Source organism: Semicossyphus pulcher, unplaced genomic scaffold (assembly GCF_022749685.1).
Source record: "Semicossyphus pulcher isolate SPU_LCO1_2020_fin unplaced genomic scaffold, fSemPul1.0.p SCAF_6, whole genome shotgun sequence".
NCBI classification, from domain to species: Eukaryota; Metazoa; Chordata; class Actinopteri; order Labriformes; family Labridae; genus Semicossyphus; species Semicossyphus pulcher.
The window spans coordinates 5,386,151-5,408,965 of record NW_027211737.1 but is presented as its reverse complement, the minus strand read 5'-3'; the positions used below and the strand labels follow the sequence as shown (position 1 = coordinate 5,408,965).

The 22,815-nt window shown below is 43.7% G+C and overlaps 1 protein-coding gene across 1 annotated transcript; it reads left to right on the top strand.

Moving 5' to 3' along the window:
* Window positions 1-14,616: 14,616 nt before the first annotated feature.
* Window positions 14,617-22,608, top strand: LOC138609734 (NLR family CARD domain-containing protein 3-like). The gene is made up of 5 exons (XM_069682381.1): window positions 14,617-14,914; window positions 18,382-18,390; window positions 19,030-20,540; window positions 20,622-20,974; window positions 22,419-22,608. The coding sequence occupies exons 1-5, from the start codon at window positions 14,617-14,619 to the stop codon at window positions 22,594-22,596; spliced, it is 2,349 nt and encodes a 782-aa protein (XP_069538482.1). The 3' UTR covers window positions 22,597-22,608.
* The last annotated feature ends 207 nt before the right edge of the window (window positions 22,609-22,815 follow it).

Genomic DNA, 22,815 nt, shown 5'->3' with positions numbered 1-22,815 from the left:
TCATGCAGGCCGCCACGTATTCGTTGACATCATTCCTCATACCTGGCCACCAAAACCTCTCGTGGACCCGGGACATAGTTCTGCGGAAACCAGAATGACAGGAGAAGAGAGAAGAGTGAGCCCAAGTAATCACTGGCCCCCGAAGATCAGGGGTGACAAACAATTTGTTGGGAGGTACCTCTGGGGGAATCTGAACCCCTTGGTTAGCGTTCTTGACCCGCTCCTCAATCTCCTAGGTGACACAACCCACTACACAAACTTCAGGGATAATTGTCTCTGAATCCTTAGGAGCAGAATCTCCCTTAAACAGTCTAGACAGGGCATTGGGCTTGACATTTTTAGAGCCTGGAAGGTAAGAAATGCAAAAATTGAACCGTGAAAAAAAAAAGGGCCCACCTGGCTTGACGAAGGTTCAGTCTTTTAGCTGCTCGGATGTACTCACTGTTCTTGTGGGGCTGCTCAGCCCCCTCCAGACAATGCCTCCACTCCTCCAAAGCCAACTTGATCGCCAACAACTCACGATCCCCCACATCATAATTTCTCTCAGCGGAGGAAAACCTGCGGGACAGGAAGGCACAAGGGCGGAGCTTGTTGTCCTTTTCAGAGCGCTGAGAGAGAACCGCCCCAGCCCCCAAATCGGAGGCGTCCACCTCCACCACGAACTGTCGCTTAGGATCTGGAAGGATCAACACAGGGGCGGTGGTGAAACGGTTCTTGAGCCTTTGGAAGGCGGAATCTGCCTGGGGGGACCACTGGAACTGCACCTTGGAGGTGGTAAGAGCATGCAGAGGAGAAGCAACCTGGCTGAAGTTACGGATGAACTTTCTATAAAAGTTAGCAAACCCCAGGAAGCGTTGAACCTCCTTCCTGGAAGTGGGTGTGGGCCAGTCCTGAACGGCCCGAACCTTCTCAGGATCCATGCTGACCTTCCCCTCAGACACCACAAACCCCAAAAAGGAGACAGTTGGCACATGAAACTCACACTTTTCTGCTTTAACAAACAATTGGCTAGCCAATAACAGTTCTAACACCTGTCGTACATGCTTCTTGTGAGAATCAACATCTGAGGAGAAAATCAAAATGTCATCCAGGTACACAAACACAAACTTGTTCAAACATTCACGGAGAACATCATTCACCATCGACTGGAACACAGCAGGAGCATTAGTGAGTCCAAAGGGCATGACAAGATACTCATAATGGCAAGTGGGAGTATTGAATGCCGTCTTCCACTCATCCCCCTCCCTGATGCATACCAAATGGTAAGCTTTACGCAAGTCCAGCTTGGTAAAAATCTTGGCCCCCTGAAGGAGCTTGAAACCAGAGAAAATGAGTGGGAGGGGATACCTGTTCTTGACAGTAATGCTATTGAGTCCACAATAGTCAATGCAGGGTCGAAGAGTCTTATCCTTCTTTCCCACAAAGAAGAAACCGGCTCCAGCAGGTGATGAGGAAGGCCGGATGATTCCAGCCTTGAGAGCTGCACCAACGTACTCCTCCATAGCCCGATGTTCGGGTGCCGACAGGGAGTACAGGCGGCCACGAGGGGGCGGGGAGCCAGGAAGCAAGTCTATGGAGCAATCACAAGGGCGGTGAGGAGGTCAGGATGTAGCTTTAGTCTTATTAAATACCTGTTTGAGGTCCAGGTAACAGGGCGGAACTGCGTACAAATCCGGAAACTCCTCCTCATCGACCTCCTCAGGTGAGGTGGAAACCCCTTCGGAGCAGGAAACAGGTGGGTCCAAAAAACACTGCGTCTTACAGTTGCTCCCCCATGACAGAACCTTGCCGGAGGACCAATCTATGTGTGGGTTGTGCTGAATTAACCATGGATAGCCTAAAACGAGTTGATGTTGAGGTGCATTGAACAGATAAAAAATTATTTGTTCTGTGTAAGTGTCAGGGATCCTCTGACCCTGTCCCGCTCTAGCAACCTCTTGTCGATCTTCGACGCAAGAGACACTAAAGCATCAAGCTCAGAGGGCAGATCAAGGGGGGTTAACAAGTCCTGAACACGTTCTGACAGTCCATTAAAAAAGGCATCTACCAAAGCAGGTTGGTTCCATCCACTATCTGCCGCTAGAGTTCTGAATTCAATTGCATAGTCCATTACACTGCGTCTTCCTTGCCGCATAGCAACCAAAGCCTTAGCTGCCTCACGGCCAGGAGTAACAGTCTGAAAAATCTGAGTGAACGTCTTCTCCAAGAGTGACAGGGAGTTACAGACGGCAGAACGGCGGTTCCACTCCGCCGTGGCCCAGGCTTTAGCACGACCAGACATAAAAGAAATCATGTAGGCTACCTTACTACGGTCAGAAGGGAAAGCAGCAGCTTGAAACTCAAAATGGAGCTCACATTGAGTGAGAAACGGTCTACAGTCCCCAGACTCACCAGAAAACCTCAATGTCAATTGCAGCAGAACAAAAATCGGAAGGCAACGTCGTAGTCCAAAAAACAGGCAAAAGTCAAAACCAAGGCAGCAAACTAGACAGGCAGAAGTACAAAAGTGCTGGGCAAAAAGGAGAACACGAGGAAAACTGATCATACACTGGGAAACAAACACGAGGAATAAATGCCGGAAAACTACTCATGAAGGATGCAGACAATCTGACAAAGACACACTGGGGAAGACAGGCTAATATACACAAGAGGGGAGGAGACAACGAGACACAGGTGAAAACAATAAGCAATCACACACACAGGGAGTAAAGAAACCTCAAATTAATGCAAACAAGAAGTGGGGAGATTAACAAAATAAAACAGGAAGTACAGACAAAAACTCAGGACCTGACAATAGGTAGGTATCTGAGCAGTGGTGTCAGCTCTTAGAGCTGTGACTAGGGCTGAACAATATGAGTATGATATGGAAAAAACATGTATTGCGATATTTTTTTGCTCTGCGATATTAATTTCAATTTTTAAAAAATACAGAAACTTATACCAGATAAACGCAGTGTGTTTTTATGTAAACAATTAACAATCATACTTTGTATTATTTGGGACTTTTAAGCCTTGCTTATAACAACCCCCCCCCCCCCACACACACACACACACACAGACACAGACACTTTTATCACTCCTTGTTCAGACTCTGACACCTGCATGAAACAGTAGAGAGTACAGTTGGAGCGACACATTCTTTGTAAAATAAATACTAACAGACCTGTGGGCCTCACTTGTGTTATTAATACGGTATGTCATCAACCATTGCTACTAGAGCCCGACCGATATTGGACTTTTGGGGCCAATGCCGATCCCGATATTAGGGAGTAAAAAAATTCCGATATCGATATATCGGCCGATATATTCACATATGTTCAAAATGTATCTGAAATTAAAATATTACAATTCCAAATCTGAAAAGTTATTGTCACATTTGCAAGACATTCAAAATTCAAATAAAATAGTGTTTCTGTAGCAGCTTAAATAGCACTAAAATAAAATATCAAATTAAACAGAAGTGAGTATAACACAAAAACACACTAAAGTAGGAACAAAAATGATTTTCTTGTTTTTCCCACCTTCACTAAACACAGCTCACCAGCTCACAGACTGATGCTGTTAATAAAAGTAATAAAAGGCTTAATGAGCAGAATGTCTATCGCGGGGCAGTGGTCTGGAGCTCAGCCAACAGTCCGCAGGTCGGGACTCAATCAACACGCAGCATCACGGTGACATGGCTGTCTCTGTGCTCTGCTCTCTGTAACACCGGAACATCGTAACTTTAACATCTTTATGAGACGCGAAAGGGACTTCACAAATAGCTTCATTTGCCGTTCTGTGAATGAGAACAGTCCGTGCGCGTGTGTGTCACTGCTGTAAGGAGCAGCAGGTGTGCTGCGGGCGGAGTAGACGGACGCACACACCTGGCAGCAGCGCGACGATGGCTTATTAAAACAAAACCCTGTATCTTCCTCGGGAGTTGTACGGAGGTGTAGACCTGTAAGCTTGTTGTTTAGAGCGTAACTGCTGTGAAACTAGCAGACAATAAAGCTTAAAGCTCCTGTGCCTTCGTTACTATCAAACTCAAAACTAACTGAGAACCAGACTGTGCACACGCAATCTCGTCTGCGCAGTTTAGATGCGCAAAGGGTAGAAACATCTTTCTTTGGCTGGTTACTCTGATTTTAACATGAGTTTGTTGTTCACAATGTTTCGTTCTGTATGGGAAAGATAATGCTTCCCTTCGCTGGGTGTGCTGCTCTGCTCAGCTGTGACACGCACTCTGGCAGTGATAGGGACGTCCTCATTTCCCATCATGCCTGCCGCCTAGTGCTGACTGAGTAGTTTAAGTTGTTAAGTTTGCTATTTATGTTACAAAATGCAAAAAAATATTTTGTTAGTGCTTTTAATATGTCTGTTTACACCATATGTTCTGCATGTGTTGGTAATTGTCATTTGTATGCAGGTTTATAGTTGTAACTGGCTGTTTCATTTCTTGATTTGAGCGGTAATTTAGTAAACTCATGATATCAAGATTAAAATTGCACCCACTGCTAGTCAGGAGGTGCACTGGCGTTTTCCCGTAGCACTGCTTCAATTGAATGTATAAGTATCTGAGCATATGAGTGCTTCTATGCCGATAGCAATATATCTGCGAAGTGCGAATATCGACCAATAAAATCAGTTGACCGATAAGTTGGTCGGGTTCTAACTGCTACTGATGATCAAATATATGTTTAATCAGCGTGGTCAGCCCTGGGACTGTCGCTTTATGAAACCACACACAACCTCAGGTGTTGTGTGTGCTGCAGGTGTAGCCGCTAAAAGCAAACAGCACGTCTGCTCCTTGAACTGTCTGTATGTGTAGCCGTAGCCTTAACCATGATGGGACGAGGTGCAGCTGTTACAAAACACAAATAATTGTCATGGAAATCTATAATTAAATAAACACTATTTAATATAAAGAAAGATTGCAAAAAAGCACTTCACTAACCTGACAATTATACAGCTGAATAATAAGCCTCATGCTTAAAGGACCAGTTTTTGTTTTGTGTCCGGGCTGTCTGTGTGCAGGCAGTCGCTCTCTCTCTCTCTCTTTATACATCACATACAGTCATGGCCAAAAATATTGGCACCCCTGCACTTCTGTCAGATAATGCACCACTTCTCCCAGAAAATTGTTGCAATTACAAATGCTTTGGTATTCACATGTTTATTTCTTTTATTTGCATTGGAACAACACAAAAAAGCAGAGAAAAAAAGTCAAATCTGATATAATTCTACACAGAACTCCAAAAATGGATTGGACAAAATTATTGGCACCCTCAACTTAATATTTGGTAGCACACCCTTTGGAAAAAATAACTGAAATCAATCGCTTCCTATAACCATCAATGAGTTTCTTACACCTCTCTACTGGAATTTTGGACCACTCTTCTTTTGCCAACTGCTCCAGGTCTCTCAGATTTGAAGGGTGCCTTCTCCCAAATGCTGTTTTGAGATCTCTCCACAGGTGTTCTATGGGATTTAGATCTGGACTCATTGCTGGCCACTTCAGAACTCTCCAGCGCTTTGTCTTAAACCATTTCTGGGTGCTTTTTGAAGTATGCTTTGGGTCATTGTCCTGCTGGAAGACCCATGACCTCTGACGGAGACCCAGCTTTCTGACACTGGGCCCTACACTGTGCCCCAAAATTCTTTGGTAGTCTTTAGATTTCATGATGCCATACACACAGTCAAGGCATCCGGTGCCAGAAGCAGCAAAGCAACCCCAAAACATCTGTGAACCTCCACCATGTTTGACCGTAGGGATCGTGTTCTTTTCTTTGAAGGCCTCATTTCGTTTTCTGTAAACAGTACAATGATGGACTTTACCAAAAAGCTCTACTTTGGTCTCATCTGTCCACAGAACGTTCTCCCAGAAGGATTTAGGCTTCCTCAGGTAAGTTTAGGCAAACTCCAGTCTGGCTTTTTTATGTCTCTGTCAGCAGTGGGGTCCTCCTGGGCCTCCTACCATAGCGTCCCATTTCATTCAGATGGCGACGGATAGTGCGAGCTGACACTATTGTACCCTGTGTCTGCAGGTCAGCTTGAATTTGTTTGGAAGTTGACTGAGGTTCTTTATCCACCATTCAAACAATCCTTCGTTGCAATCTTTTATCAATTTTTCTCTTCCATCCACGTCCAGGGAGGTTAGCTACAGTACCACGGGCTGTAAACGTCTTGATGACATTGCGCACAGTGGACACAGGAACATTAAGAGCTCTGGAGATGGACTTGTAGCCTTGAGATTGTCCATGCTTTTCCACAATTTTGGTTCTCAAATCCTCTGACAATTCTTTGCTCTTTCTTTTCTCCATGCTCAGTGTGGTACACACAGACACACAACACAAAGGTTTAGTCAACTTTTCTCCATTTTAACTGGCTGCAAATGTGATTTCTATATTGCCAGCACCTGTTACTTGCCACGGGTGAGTTTAAATGCAAATTAAAGGAACATCACACGCTTGAAATACAATTATTTCTTAAAATTTTGAAAAGGTGCCAATAATTTTGTCCAATCCATTTTTGGAGTTCTGTGTAGAATTATATCAGATTTGACTTTTTTTCTCTGCTTTTTTGTGTTGTTCCAATGCAAATAAAAGAAATAAACATGTGAATACCAAAGCATTTGTAATTGCAACAATTTTCTGGGAGAAGTGGTGCATTATCAGACAGAAGTGCAGGGGTGCCAATATTTCTGGCCATGACTGTACATCCTCAGAAATGTCCCCCTGAAAAACAATGAGGTGAGGAACACAGAGTCTACTGTGCAAGCTGCCATACCAGACTGTTGTCAACAAGATCAGGATACTTTAACGTTGTACAAACATGTAGGATCAGTCCTTCTTCACCTTTCTGCACAGAAAAGTCTCTTCAGGAGTTTTGATGATGTAAATTTAGCTCCATATAAAGGTGATGCTGAGGTGTGTGAAAAAAGTGATGGGACTGTTGTTCCTGTTGGGTTTTGGATGTGTTGAGCAGGAGGTTGTTGTGGTGGCACAATGTGACTACTTAGACAACCTGCTCCCGCTCACTGTGCTCTTTTTAGTTACACTCAGCTCATTTCCTGTAAATGGAGAGGGGAGGAGCAACCTGTCCAGGTGATCCATGAGAACAGGGAGGGAACCTGAAAGTGAAAGTGTCAGGCACCTCAGACTCCATTTTGAGTCGACGGAGCAGAAGGAGACAAAGCTGAAGGCTGAGGCAGGGTGAGTGTTAACAAACATTTGTATCATTTGACTGTTAAAGTCTCTGAGTCACTTTTCTACCTGTGGACTGTAGAGGAAAGAAAAGTTCGAATAAACTCGACAGTTTGTTTCATCTGTGGACACAAAGTCTGATTGGCTGAATAATTTACATGAAACCTTCAGTAACTCAAGAAAACAGGCAGAGATATAAAGAACACTGAGCAGGTGGAGCGCTGACTGCTTTAATTCACTGTATACTGTGTGTGTGTGTGTGTGTGTGTGTGCGTGCATGCATGTGTGTGTGTGTGTGTGTGTGTGTGTGTGTGTGTGTGCGTGCATGCATGTGTGTGTGTGTGTGTGTGTGCATGTGCGTGTGCGTGTGCGAGTGCGTGTGAGTGTGAGTGTGCGTGAGCGTGTGTGTGAGTGTGTGTGAGTGTGTGTGTGTGTGTGTGTGTGCGCATGCGTGCACATGCTTGCGTGTGTGACTCCTTGACAGACTTGTTTTTCTTGAATGTTCTACCAGAAGATGAGTGTTTGTGTGGATGAAGAGGAGGACGGAGCAGAGTCTGCAGTATCCAGCTGTCTGTCTCTGAAGAGTGACCTGTCCAAAGATTGTCCTCCAGACTTCAGTAATGAACCTGGACCCTCAGACACAAAGTAAGAGACTGTTTTTACTGTAAACTGACCTGACAGACGACGATTCATTGAGGATGAATACTAAATGTTTTGCTAATAGATTTATATTCCTGATGCAGAACGATTACTGCAGGAACAGTTTCACACTAAGGTGGATATAGTCTGAGTTTTATATCCACAAACTTCTGATGTTTCTTCTGCAGGAAACACTTGAAACCTCCATTTCAGAATTTACACTTCAGAAAATATAGGATTCATTACGTTTCAAAATCTGCTTCAAATATTTAAATATTTTTCATATCACCGTTCTGATCTACCAGCTGCCATCTTGAATCAGTTCATATAATAACATTGTAGTGTCTGTGTTGGCTTCAGTAATCAGATGAGAGAGGTGAACACACGTCTTTACTTGGAAACCTCAGGTAATAACACCTCACAGCAGGTTACAGCGTGTGTAGGCAGAGGTTATATGTTGGCCAACCATACAGTGACATCCAGGGTTGGGAGGGTTACTTTATAAATGTGTTCTGATACAGTTACTCATTACCTGTTAAAAATGTGATCAGTAACGTAATCCAAGTATCACAATGTTAAAGTAACGTAACTGATTACTTTTAGTTACTTTTGGATGACTTTAATATTAAATCTGCAAATTAAGACGAGAGAAAAGAGATGTCAGTACTTTTGTCATGTGTCCCGTTTAAATGAAGAGCGGTAATTATGGACATTCAAATGTACTTTGTTAAGTCTGCTATTCACACTACTTCACAGTCAAACTTCAAGTAAACTGCCATAAAGTTATTCCAGTCTGGGGCTTGTGTTTTTACGCACACCATCCCGGCCGCAGCCTCACCACAGTCACAAACTATTTTTCAGTAGCAGAAGAAGACGACGACAGGTTAGCTTTGAACATGTTTAACTGAACTGATCCGTGCAGCTGAAACTTCAATGACTGTAGTGATTGTTTAAGTTACGTCTCCTCTCGCGGATCGTCCTCTAGTCTGCTAATCAGGAACAGATCGGCTGCAGGAGCCGTATTTGTCAACAGAGCTGTCAATCATCCTTATTAAAGCATCAAATAACTAATTAAAAATACACTTGTCGGAAAAATAAACACTTGGACGTAAATCAGCAGGATGAGAACTAACTATAATGACAGAAACCATGTTTGAGAAAAATGTATCTGGTGTGTATTTTGATTTTATAGTTTGACTCATGTCCCATCTGTTAACATGGAGGAGGCGGGCTTTATGACCTATACTGCAGCCAGTCAGCAGGGGGTGCCCGAAATGTTTTGGCTTTACTTCTAGGGAGCTGTCATGTCGTCCATCTTTTTATACCAAGGGTACTCAATTAAACTTGAAAGTTAGAGGTTTTTTTTCTCAAGCAAAGGTCCGGAACATCATAATGTCTGACCTGCGTTATGATTCAGTACCATACATTTATACATTTTGAACGTCTGTCAAATCAAATAAAGAAAATACAGTTAGGCTTAATAGTTTTTACAACAATGCTAATCACTTTTACACAGAGCTCTTATAATTTAACAATAATAAGAATGAATACTTCAATATTGGTAAGGAAATATAGTGTGTGTTTGTATGTTGGGGGGTTTATTCTTTGCCCCAGTTTGTGATGGAAGTGTCTTTATTTGTAAATGAAAACAAATAATAATAATGTGTGGCACTACTGGTAGTATAATGTTGTCCATGCAGAAATCAAATGAAAGAGAGAGACAGCTTTACCTCTTCACTTAAGCTGCTGTCTCTCTGCCTCCTGACAGAATATCAAGATTTGACCATAACAGGAGGATTCACTTTATATTTTATTTCATGTTTGCCAAATTTTATTTTTTTGTTTTGCCGAAATGCAGTTGCATTAGACTTTTTCTCATGGTGAGTCATAGTGAGTTTTAAAACAGGCAATGACTATGAAATAAATACTATTTAAACGCACTGTATACTGACGGACTGCTGGAGAGAGTGAGAGCGAGGGGGAGAGAGAGAGGGCACATACCGGTACATATAAGAACAGAACTGCGGAAATAAGAGGAAAACTAGTCATGATGATGAAGCCTGATGTAGCTCTGTGTAACTCTCAGGTTTATCAATAAAGTGTTTGAACTAAACTGCAGCCTGGAGTCTCTGTTAACAGAGACAAACGGAGTGACAGTGTCAGACAATGTCCGCATTTAATAATTGCCACGGTCACGGAACATATACGAGTCTGTCCAGTCTTAAAAGCTTGGTTTTCTCTACTGCTCTTATTTTAGAGCCATGTCTACTTTTCCCTAACTCACTTATTTTCTCCCACTGTGTCTCTGTAACTCTCTTGTTGGCTAGCTCTTCAGTCTGTATCTGTCAGATTCTGGGTCAGTGGCAATCTGAGTGACAGATTTGATTGGCTGAGTAGCGTTACGTGTGATGATTTACAACAAATACATTGGTCTGTGAGTTTCTTGAACCCCCAAATCACTACCGCAAAGACAAAAAAGCTGCGCAGGTTAAAATAGATGCGCTTGTCAAAACTGCAAACAGGTCCGGGGTCTGGAGACGACGGCAGTTGGGTCCGGATCCGGACCGCGGTCCGCCGTTTGGTGACCGCTGGCTTATCCTGTTCAGGGTCGCGGGGGGGACTGGTGCCTATCCCAGCTGTCATTGGGCGAAAGGCGGGGTACACCCTGGACTGGTCGCCAGTAAATCACAGGGCTGACACATAGAGACAGACAACCTTTCGCACTCACACCCACACCTATGGGCAATCTAGAGTCACCGATTTACCTTACGAGCATGTCTTTGGACTGTGGGAGGAAGCCGGAGACCCCGGAGGGAACCCACGCATGCACGAGGAGAACATGGAAACTCCTCACAGAAAGGCCCACCTTGCCCAAACTGGGGTTTGAACCAGTGACCTTCTAGCTGTGAGGCAACAGCGCTAACCACTGCACCACCGTGCAGCCCAACCTAAAATGATATCACTTAATAAAAAAAAAATCACAAAAATCTTCAGTTGTGAAAAGTAAATCAAAATCTGTGATGTAGAAATTATAAATTTGGCCCAAATTTGTCTGAAAGAAATTTGAGGGTTTTTTTTACCTCATCTTCATATAAATGTTAATTTGGAGTTAAGAGGAAACAAAATATGTAACAAAACGTTTTCCAGACTTGCAAAAAATGTTCTGAACTCCTTGATTTAAAAAATAATGAAATGATATAAGAATGTAGATTTAAGTTAAATTGTAATTACAGAACTATTATTATTATTATAATTATTATTATCAGTATTTGTAGTAGTCTACTAGAATTAATATTGGTGTTGGTGGTAGTCGTAGTTGAGGTAGTCATCAATGTTTGGTATGAATGAATGAATGAATGGGAATATGCAGTATGAAATATGCACAATATAAACAAATGCCTGCCATTGGGTTATCTGATCACAGAACAGATTATCCGATGATACCCGGACCTACCCGGACCTTGTTGGTTACATGTTGTTTAAAGTTGTTTACAGCTGTGTGTAGCTTTATTACCCAGTGGACATTTGTGGACAATAGATTCATCTTCTCTTTAACTCACTACTTGTGTAAAACATGGTGAAAAAAATGAAGCTCAAAGTTGCACTTGGTAATTCTCCAGTGGATTCAGGTGTTATCAGGACATTAAACGGCTGCTGTCAGTTGTCCTCTGGAGGAAAGATGTGAGGGCCGTACTCTAACTCCTAGTCGACCGATAATATCTAAACATTTTATAACACTAGAAGTATTTGGTTGTAGTACTTTGAAATCAAGTACAACAGAGACAATACATGTGACAGTAGTATCTCAAGTCCCATCAAACAGCTTCATTACAGTTAAATGCTCAGACCTTATGTTCCCTTTTAAACGCTGTCACTGCCAGTTATTACAATCTTTTTATATTTGGATCATTAAATGTGAAAAACGTGACAAACGTATGTTGTTAAACTTGCATATTAGTGCGTAGAGTTTTCTGCATTATGAAGTGTTACTTTCATTGCATGCTGGGATATACGTAAATAAAGCAGGAACAGGAGGAAGATTCAGAAACTTGCTGCAGTCACAATGTGGTTATAAAACGTAAAGAAAAGACTTGATGTGTTTAAATGTGTTTATTCAGGATGAGGAGCACAGCAGGCTCTGACACTCAGTGAGTATTGTTGTTCAACTAGAGAGAGACACAGATATATAAACACTGCAGCACACTGACATCATTGTGTCTGTGGTAGTACTACATTAGTGATGGTTCTACATCGATACACTGGCTTGTATAGCACTGTTAGATAAAATGAGGCTATGTGAGAACCCTGTCAGGGACCACGTTGTGTTCACGTGATGTTTGTGTCAAACTCCAGAGCTGCTTTTATGTCCCAGTCCGTCCCTGAACAGTGGAAAGTGACTGAAGACATAAAGGGCCTGAAAACAAAGGCACCTGTCTGGACTTGAACCTGTGACACCTCTGTTACATGCTGTGTGTCTGAAGCCTTTTTTACACTGCGGTTCCTCCTCAGCGCCGTAACGAAGGTCCGTCCTCATGCCACCTTGTTATTCTACATTGGACCACACAACGCCGCCGCCCCAGAGTCTTTTTAAATAGCGTTCCAGCGTTGCGGAAGCAAAACGTGTGTGAAGTGTAAACCAAGCGCGTGCTTCAAACACACACGGCGCTGTCCCGCCCTGCCGGCTCTGCAGTTTACACAGACGCCGTTTCGTCACGTTCCGTCCTCTGATGCCGGCTCAGAGGCATCGGAGGACGGAACGTAACAGAGGCGTAATAATCATAAAATAATAATGAGCCTGCTGCTCTACTTCAGTTTAATTTAGGCCACTTCTGACCTCAGTTCAAACATGACCTACTCACGCTGAGCCGCCCACAGTGAGAGTAAAACGGTGAAGGACATAATCAGCTGTCTTTAATGGAGGCTTTTACTGTGAAGCAGCTGCAGGAAGTGTTTGTATTACTAACAGACTACAGGCAGATCACTGAATGTTTAATAAGACTGTCAGATAGGAAAGCAGTTAATGAAAGGACAGTGTCACAGATCAGAGAGAACCCATACGCAGAATCACAGGGCAGAGGCAGGAGTAAGGCAGCAACAGTTATTTTACTTAGTTAGAGCAATGTACAGTCCTTTCCAGAGGTCAAAACCACAAATCCACAGAATCAGGCAGAGGTACAGAGGCGACAGGCAAAAGTTCAAAAACATGTAGCAAGCACAGGTCAAAATCCAAAAGGCAATACATACAGAACGGCGGGATGCGAAGCAGGCAGAAGCTCAAACTACGATCCGGCAAATGACAAAGGCAAGATGGCTTGTTTAAATACTGAGGGGTGAATGAGCTAACAGGCCACAGGTGTGTGGCAGGAGGAGCAGGCTGGCAATGAGGGGAAGAGTCAGTGGCATGGAAAAAGCTGGCAGGTGCTGACTGGATAATGAGCAGAGGGGTGTGTGCAGGAGAAGCAGCAGGAGGGTGGGAGGCTCCAGCAGAGTCTGTGGTTGCTTCTCATGTCTCTTATTTGATATATCCTCGCTTCTTGCTCCTTGCTTGAACCGGAAGTAGTTCCGGAGCCGCCCATATTTAGGACCGTCTCAAAGCTCTTAGCACTGCTCGGAGGAGCGAGGAGAGAGGAGGGAATTCAGAGGAGCGAATTCAGAGGAGAGATAAGCGAGGATACATGAGAGCAGCCTCCACAGAATTCTTTAGCTGGCCGACACGCCCACTTATTAGATATCAGTTAGTGATTGGACGCTGCAGCAGATCGGACTAATGTGAAACTTCACAACATCACTGAAGTTTGAGAGGAAGAAGCGGACCTTTAAACAGACTTCACAGGGTGCCTTGAAACCGTCTACAAACAACGTTGGTATAATGAGTTGGTATTTGACAACCTGTGATCGTTTAGAACGAAATATTGAGCATAACTAAAATAAATAAAATGCAGTGAATAACTGCAGATTTGATGTTTTTGAGTAAAAATAAGTTAATTGTCTAAAAATCAAAAGTAGCAAAACAGATTCATTTCTATTAAATTCAATCTAAAAAAATACCTCTCGTCATGATCAGTTATTTCCCTGTTAACTTTTATTACAGATAATTGAATGAATTCAGAGGGAGCAGGAGAGTCTCTCTGTCAGCAGGTAACACTACGTGTGAGACTGATCATCAATGAGGTCGGTTTGATCAGCGTGACGGGATTTCTATTTACCCTGAAACTTTTAGCCTAATAAATCATTTTCATAGTTCATGAACAGACAGTATTTGGGCTTATTAAATAATTAATTCAGATTATCAGTTATAAAATGTAAATAATGAACAAATAATATAAAGACACAGTGCTGGTAAGAAATGTCCGTATGGTTCTGCAGCAGGAACACAGACTGCAGCCTGTTCTTCATGTGCAGGTGTTTGTTATAGGTAACAGCTTACAGAGAGAAAACACTGTTACTGTGTGTTTTATTAGAATTAATACAGAGCACATGTCTGCAGACACAAACAGCTGTTAGAGCAGATGATGTGGTCGTCACAAACGGACGTCGCTGCAAGTGACGCTTCATCGGAAAGGACGTCTCATGTCTCTTAAAAAACATTCCCTTGTTTCCTCTCTCCTCTCTTGGTGTCCTCTCTCCTCTCTTCGTTTCCTCCCGTCTCTCCATGCATCTCTGGTGGGAGGGACTAAGATGCAAGTGAAGGAAGCATGGATGCAATTTAAGAGACATGAGAAGCAGCCTCTGACAGACAAACACTTTCAGTGCTCTCTGTGAGCTATCACAGCTTCTACACAGTGTTGATCACATGGTGATATTTTTCTACCAAATTCAACAAATCATTTCAGTCATAAAGAAATGTCTTAACAGAGAGAAGAAGAGGAGTCATGTTTCTGTGGAGGAGCAGCCGTCCTGCTGTGCTGTGTGTCAGGACGTCCTGAAGGATCCAGTCTCTACCAGCTGTGGACACTGGTTCTGCAGACAGTGCCTCCCCTCATACTGGGACCAGTGTGGTTCATCAGGAGACTCCTCCTGTCCCCAGTGTGGAGAAAGATCCAGAACAACACCTGGACTGCAGACAGCCAGTCAGACCAGCACTTTACAAAGTAAGACCGTCCATCAGACATTTGTTGTGTCATTCAGCACCAACATTAAGAGCTTTATAAATAACATCACATGTGAACTGATTTGTTCTGCTCCAGCAGACATATCTGCTCTGTGTCACGTGTCCCGTGTTCTCCTTTGAAGATAAATCTGAACCCGGAAGAAATTCTGGGGGGGGCACATCACATGTAGACTCTGGATTGCCCTCTTTCTAGATTGTTCTTTCTTACTTCCACATTTGAACTGTACTCTCTTCTTCACCTTAAGTTCTGATCACTTTGCTTTTCTTCAATCCCCTAACACACCTGCACCTCTTGCCACGACTTCATGTGTGATTGACGTCCTGTTACTCCTGTCACTGTTTCAGTGCTCTTCCTCAGCGAGGAGAGCGGGCGAACGACTGCTCATTTGGAGCGGACATCTCTGTGGAGTTGTTTAATTGTAACTCCAGGACACGTCATAGAAATCTGAAGCAGCGGCGGCAATCATTTTTGCAGCGTGAGCGCCGCCACTAAATGTATATAGCGGAAACACTGTGTGAGGGTGGTATCCCGACGTGAGGCTGACAGTGGCTCCAATGAGGGAACAAAACTCCTTCCAAGATAGGGAGATGAACTGGGGACCCCGGTCTGAAACAACATTAACAGGAAACCCGTGGATCTTGAAGACATGATTACACATTATTTCTGCTGTCTCCTTAGCAGAAGGAAGTTTTGGCAAAGCAATGAAGTGAGTCAATTTAGAAAAACGGTCCACCACCGTGAGCACGGTGGTGTTACCTTCAGAGTCCGGCAGTCCAGTAACAAAGTCCAGGGAGATTTCAGCCCATAGCCAATGGGGAATAGGCAAGGGCTGCAGGAGCTCCATCTGCGCTCTGGATGACGTTTTGCTTCTAGCGCAGATAGGACACGCCTTCACGTACTCTTTGACATCCTTTTCCATGGCCGGCCACCAGAAGCGCTGCTGGATGACAAAGAGGGTGCGTTTAACCCCAGGGTGACAGGTTAACAACGCGGTGTGAGCCCGGTGCACCACCTGTGGCCGCTTAGTCTCTGGCACAAAGAGACGGTTAGGCGGGCAGCCAGCAGGTGGCAGGTTCTCACCATTTGCTGGCTTAACCTCAGATTCTATTCGCCATGAGACTGCCCCTACCACACAGTTCAGTGGAAGGATAGCTTCTGGCTTCTTGGCAACAGGCTCAGGATCATACAACCTGGAAAGGGCATCCGGTTTAGCGTTTCGGGATCCTGGCCTGAAAGACAAAACAAAATCGAAACAATTAAAAAACAGAGACCACCGGGCTTGGCGTGAGTTGAGTGTTTTAGCGTTTATAATGTACTGCAAATTCTTATGATCAGTCCAGATGATAAATGCCTGCTGGGTCCCCTCTAGCCAGTGATGCCACTCCTCCAACACCACCTTGACTGCCAGCAGCTCTTTATTTCCCACATCATAGTTCTTTTCTGCTGGTGACAACTTGCGAGACAGAAAGGTGCAGGGATGCATCTTGCTGTCCTCTGCTGATCTTTGGGACAGAACCGCCCCTATCCCCTCGTTGGAGGCGTCCACCTCCACAACAAACTGCTGGGCAGGGTCAGGAACGGACAGAATGGGAGCGGTTGTCCTCTTCAACTTCTCGAACGCTTCCCCAGCCTTGGTGGTCCACTGAAAAGAAGACTTAGAAGAGGATAATGTATGCAAAGGCGCTGCTACTGGGCTAAAATTCCGGATAAACCGCCTGTAGAAGTTAGCAAAACCCAAGAATTGCTGCACCTTTACACGGCTATCTGGAACCGGCCACTCTGCAACAGCTTTTACTTTAGCCAGGTCCATTTGGATCTGTCCCGGGGCTACAATGAAGCCCTGGAACAATACCGACCCGGCATGAAACTCACATTTTTCTGCTTTGACATAAAGTTCATTAGCCAGCAGGCGAGTTAACACTTGACGAACATGGTCCTGGTGTGTCTCCTCATCCCGAGAAAAGATAAGAATGTCATCCAAGTAGACAAACACGAATCTGTCCAAAAACTCCCTGAGCACATCGTTGACTAGGTTCTGAAACACTGCGGGAGTGTTAGTTAAACCAAATGGCATGACAAGGTACTCATAATGGCCTGAAGGTGTATTAAACCCCGTCTTCCATTCATCCCCCTCCATAATATGCACCAGATGATTCGTGAAAACCTTAGCTGTCTGTAAGGGGAGGGGGTATCTATTTTTAACAGTTATTTCATTTAGAGCCAAATAGTCAATGCATGGCCGTAGTGAGCTGTCTTTTTTACTCACAACAAAGAAACCGACTACTGCCGGAGAGGAAGAGGGACGAATAAGCCCCGCCTTCAGGCTCTTTTGAATGTATTTCTCCATAGCCCTTTTCTCCGGTCCGGAGATGGAATTGTCATGAGTCATTCTAGTTTAGTTATGTTTTTCTCTTGTATTTCGGTGTTCAGTTATTATTTCTTGTTTTACCTTGTCACTTTGTCTCCCTGTCATGAGTTCTCATTGTTTAGTTTTGTGTTTAGTGTATTCAATGTTCGGTTCACTTGTGTCTTTTTGATTAGATCATTTCCTGTTTTACTTTGTCACCTTGTCTCTCGTGTTGGTCCACTTCCTGCCTTTGTGTTTCCCGCTTGTTTGATTATGTGCCCTGCCCTGATTGTTTTCACCTGCCCCTTGATTGTCTCACCTGTGTCTGATTAGCCTCACCTCCTAAGTTTATTTAGTCTCTGTGCTCCCATGTCTCGTGGCCAGTTCATTGTCGTCCATCGTGTGTGAGTCTATGTCCCTGACCTTACTCTGGATTATCTTTGTGCCTCCCCTGATCCCTCCTCATGTTCCCTTGGATTACCTTTTTCCCGGTTTTGTTTGTAAGTTTTTTGCTCTGTCTTTTGATTTTCCTTTTTTTGTCTTTTGTTGGAGTTTAGATTTTGTTTGTACTTATTTGCCTTTTTGTTTAATTAAATACATATAAGTCTGCTTCTGGGTCCTCACCTTTTTGTTTAACTTGAAATTGTGACAGGAATACAGACGGACCTTAGGAATGGAAGCACCGGGAATCAACTCAATGGCGCAGTCGTAAGGGCGATGAGGAGGCAGAGACATCGCATACACCTAAATCATGGTAACAAAATGGTACATTGATAAGATTAGGCTTGTCCGTAGCAGCGGGGGAAGCAGGAGGGGCTGACGAGCTAAGGCCAACATCAGAACCACCTACCAACGTACTCTGACAATAAGAAGCAAAACATGAGATCATTACATTCTTCTCTCCACCCCATGACAGTACCCTTATTCCAGTCTAGGTGAGGGTTATGTTTCTTTAGCCAAGGGAGCCCCAGGACCAGTGAGTGTAATGCTGAGTCAAATAAATGAAAGCTTAAACGCTCACAGTGCTTCCCAATACATAACTTGACCGGTTCAGTTTTATGTGTCACTTTAAATAGGAGCTTGGCATTTAAGGCACTAGCCTCAAGGGGTCTATCCAATAATTCAGTCCTCAACCCCAGAGTCTTAGCCAGATCCCATGCCATGAGGCATTCATCCGCCCCGGAATCAATAAGAGCCCCTTTCCTCAAAGTAGTGTTCTTAACCATGATCAGTACCTCAGTCATGGTGTGGGGAGGAAAATCCTCAGACGTAGTCTGGCTCATCAGTGTCCTCCTCCTCACTGACGAGCCCCGCCTTTTACCGGACACTTGACGAGACGGTGTGACAGGTGAAACCAATTAGGGAGGGGCCAGACAATCACCAGACGCAGGAAAAACAGGGGCAGGAAGTAAAGTGATCTGAAACAAGAGGGGACAGGGTTACTTTCAAAATAAAACAGGAAATGACAAAACATGAAAGAACGAGACAAAAATGGTAACTTAACTAAAGGAAAATGAGCAGACATGACAAATTAAAGGCAAAACAGGCATTCAAAAACTTAGGCTATCTCTTAGATTTAAAACCTTCTCATGCACTCCCTTTTACAATTTGTTTGACACTTGTGGCACTCTCACACTTTAACACTTTATATTTTCTTATACTGATCTTCTTTTTGGCAATAAGATAATCACCAGACTGTCAAATGTTCTTGGTTTCGTTTCACACTTTTTTATCTTTTTATTAAAAGGTCAGCAGGAGGTTTTAGATCAACATAAGATCAGTCTGAGGACGAGATGTGAACGTGTGACTGAAGGAACTGATGAAACAGGAAGTGGAACACTCCTCAACAGAATCTACACTGAGCTCTACATCACTGAGGGACAGAGTGAGGAGGTTAAAACCCAACATGAGGTCAGGCAGCTTGAGACAGCTTCCAAGACTGAATTTCCCAGAGGGAGTCATCCCAAAGGGATCAATAAAGTTGAGTCTAAGTCTAAGATGGAGACCCTCCGTGACACTCCAATCAAGTGCCAGGAAATCTTTAAAGCCTTACCTGACCAACAGACACCCATCAGAGTGGTCCTGACGAACGGCGTCGCTGGTGTTGGAAAAACCTTCTCAGTGCAGAAGTTCACTCTGGACTGGGCAGAGGGCTTGGAGAACCAAGATGTCAGTCTGCTGATTCTGCTTTCCTTCAGGGAGCTGAACCTGATCAAAGACGAGCAGTACAGTCTTCTCAAGCTGCTTCATGATTTCCATCCAACATTACAGAAGCTCATAGCAGAGACGCTCGCTGTCTGTAAACTGTTGTTCATCTTTGACGGCCTGGATGAAAGCAGGCTTTCATTAGATTTCACCAACACTCAGGTTGTGTCTGACGTCTCACAGAAGTCATCAGTCAAAGTCCTGTTGATGAATCTCATCAAGGGGAATCTGCTTCCCTCGGCTCTCGTCTGGATAACTTCCCGACCTGCAGCAGCCAATCAGATCCCTCCTACATACATTGACAGGCTAACAGAAGTCCGAGGCTTCACTGACGCCCAGAAGGAGGAGTACTTCAGGAGGAGGTTCAGTGATGAAGAGCTGTCCAGCAGAATCATCTCACACATGAAGACATCCAGGAGCCTCCACATCATGTGTCTAATCCCAGTCTTCTGCTGGATCACTGCTACAGTTCTGGAGCACATGATGACCACAGACCAGAGGGGAGAGCTGCCCAAGACCCTGACTGACATGTACTCACACTTCCTGCTGGTTCAGACAAAGAGGAAGAAGCAGAAGTATGATGCGGGACATCAGGTGAGTCCTCAGGAACTGATGGAGGCTGACAGGGAAGTTCTTCTGAAGCTGGGGAGGCTGGCGTTTGAACATCTGGAGACAGGAAACATCATGTTCTACCAAGAAGACCTGGAGCAGTGTGGTCTGGATGTCACAGAGGCCTCGGTGTACTCAGGAGTTTGTACTGAGATCTTTAAAAGAGAGTGTGTGATCTTCAAGAAAACAGTCTACTGCTTTGTTCATCTGAGCGTTCAAGAGTTCCTGGCTGCAGTCTACATGTTCCACTGTTACACAAACAAGAACACGCAAGTAATGGAGGCTTTCCTAGAAGAGAACAACAACAGCAAAACCAGGAAGAAACGATCCCTGGATGACTTTTTGAGGAGTGTCATGGAGAGATCCCTTCAAAGTAAGAATGGTCACCTGGACCTGTTTGTTCGCTTCCTGCATGGCCTCTCTCTGAAGTCCAACCAGAGAGAGGCCATGAAGGAAGCAAACAAAAGTGGTCACCTGGACCTGTTTGTTCGCTTCCTTCATGACCTCTCTCTGAAGTCCAACCAGGGACTCTCAGGAGGCCTGCTGGGCCGGACAGACAACAGTCCAGAAATCATCCAGAGAGTCATCAACAACCTGAAGGAGATGAATAGTAAAGATATCTCTCCTGACAGAAGCATCAACATCTTCCACTGTCTGATGGAGATGAACGACCACTCAGTACACCAGGAGATCCAAGAGTTCCTGAAGTCAGAGAACAGATCAGAGAAAAAACTCTCTGAGATCCACTGCTCTGCTCTGGCCTACATGCTGCAGATGTCAGAGGAGGTTCTGGATGAGTTGGACCTGCAGAAGTACAAAACATCAGATCAGGGACGACTGAGACTGATTCCAGCTGTGAGGAACTGCAGAAAGGCTCGGTGAGTCCAGATGTGATTAAAATTACAAATCAGGTTAATAAGTAGTTCAGTTCTTCAAACATCATCACTATAGAATTATCATTACTCTTAAATACTGTTCCACTCTTTTATTGCACAAATGATCTGTCAGTTTATTCTGTCACAGATTCTCTTGAGCTGTTTCAAATGTTTGAAATGCAAAACTGTTGTTTCAGTCAGTTTTGTTTCCTGCTGTCAAGTTCATGAAGGAAAAGCTTTTCTAGTTATTTCTAATATGTGTCACCTTTGACCTTTTTTCTGCTGATGTTTTATCACAGCAGCATTTAACGACATATATATATATAACAGTGTTTTACAGCTACCAGTAAAATGATTACTACATGAGTAGATTCTGCAAGGTGTGCTATCTAATCAATAACTATGACCACTATTCTTCAAAGTTTAAAAAAAGATCTGTTTCATTTTCTAAAGCAGATTTCTGAAGACAGAGAGAATTGCTTTCATGTGATTATTTCTGCCATGTTTCTGGTCAGGACAGAGGATGGTCGGGGACGCAACACACTCTGCTTTATATTTTCTATTTCTACAAAGCACTTTATTTTACTTTGTGATGCTCTGTATATATCCAGTGTTTCTGTTGTCAAAGCACTTTGTAAACGTGTTTCTACAAAGTGCTATAGATAAAGGATAAGTGTTATTAGTATGATTCAGATTGAGTATCTAATGTTTGCTGCAGCCGCTGTGGCCACAGGTGAAACTATGGGATCATGTTGAGAGCTGTAACACAGTGATTTGGTAGCACAAGCAGAGAATCGTCATCAAACCTGCCAACTGGTTCAGTGATGTCAGTTACACAACAATATCTATGTACAGTTTGCTAACATTAGCTAACATTAGCTTCTGTAAACTGCTGCTCATACGACACAGACTGTCACAGTAACACCCCTGAGTGTGTTGAACTGAGCAGTGGTGCATTTAGTTGCTCATGAGTTCCACAGTTTACAGAGGGAGGTTGTGTTACATGGCTGTGTTTGAAGTGTTTCCTGATATTTTGTTGCTCACAGAAAGAAGCTGACAGGTCTTTCTCTCTCTTGTTGCTGTAGAGAAGAGTAGGAGCAGGAAATGCACAGCTTCCACCAATATTTAAGGTCTGATGAATATCTCAGAACATTCTGGTCAAATTCAGACTTTTAAAGAGATCGTATACACACCAGTGTTATTTCTCTTAATACTGATAAACTGAGAACATCAAATCAAAGATTCAAAGTGTGCAGGTACGAGAGGGAGTGAGGAGAATTATTGTTTCATGTCAAACACAGAAAGATAAGATGAGCTGAACCCTGAGGTGAACAGCAAACTTAGAGTTTTATTTAACCTGATGTGTCAAACTGTGATCAGACTCATGAAGTAAACACAAAGTGTCTCTTTCATTATAACATATCATGTAATTAATGTGTCATAACAGACTTGTTCGCTGTGGACTGTCAGAGACTCACTGGGAAGTTGTGGCCTCAGCTCTGAAGTCCAACCCCTCCCATCTGACAGAGCTGGACCTGAGCAACAACGATCTGCAGGATTCAGGAGTGAAGCTGCTGTCTGCTGGAGTGGAGAGTCCAAACTGTAGACTGGAGACTCTTCAGTAAGTTTACTGACTGTAGCATGTAGTGTTTCTTATGAGGTTTTAAAGTTTTGGGTCATTAATCTTCAGGATCGACCTGATCACAGATCTGAAGGAGTGATTTAAACATGTTCTGTCTTTCCAAACAACGAGTCAAGAAAAGAAAAAGGAGAAATTAATTGTTTGAAAGTTTCCACACGACTCACATTGGTGTCGATCAGACCGTGAAGATGATGTCAGCAGT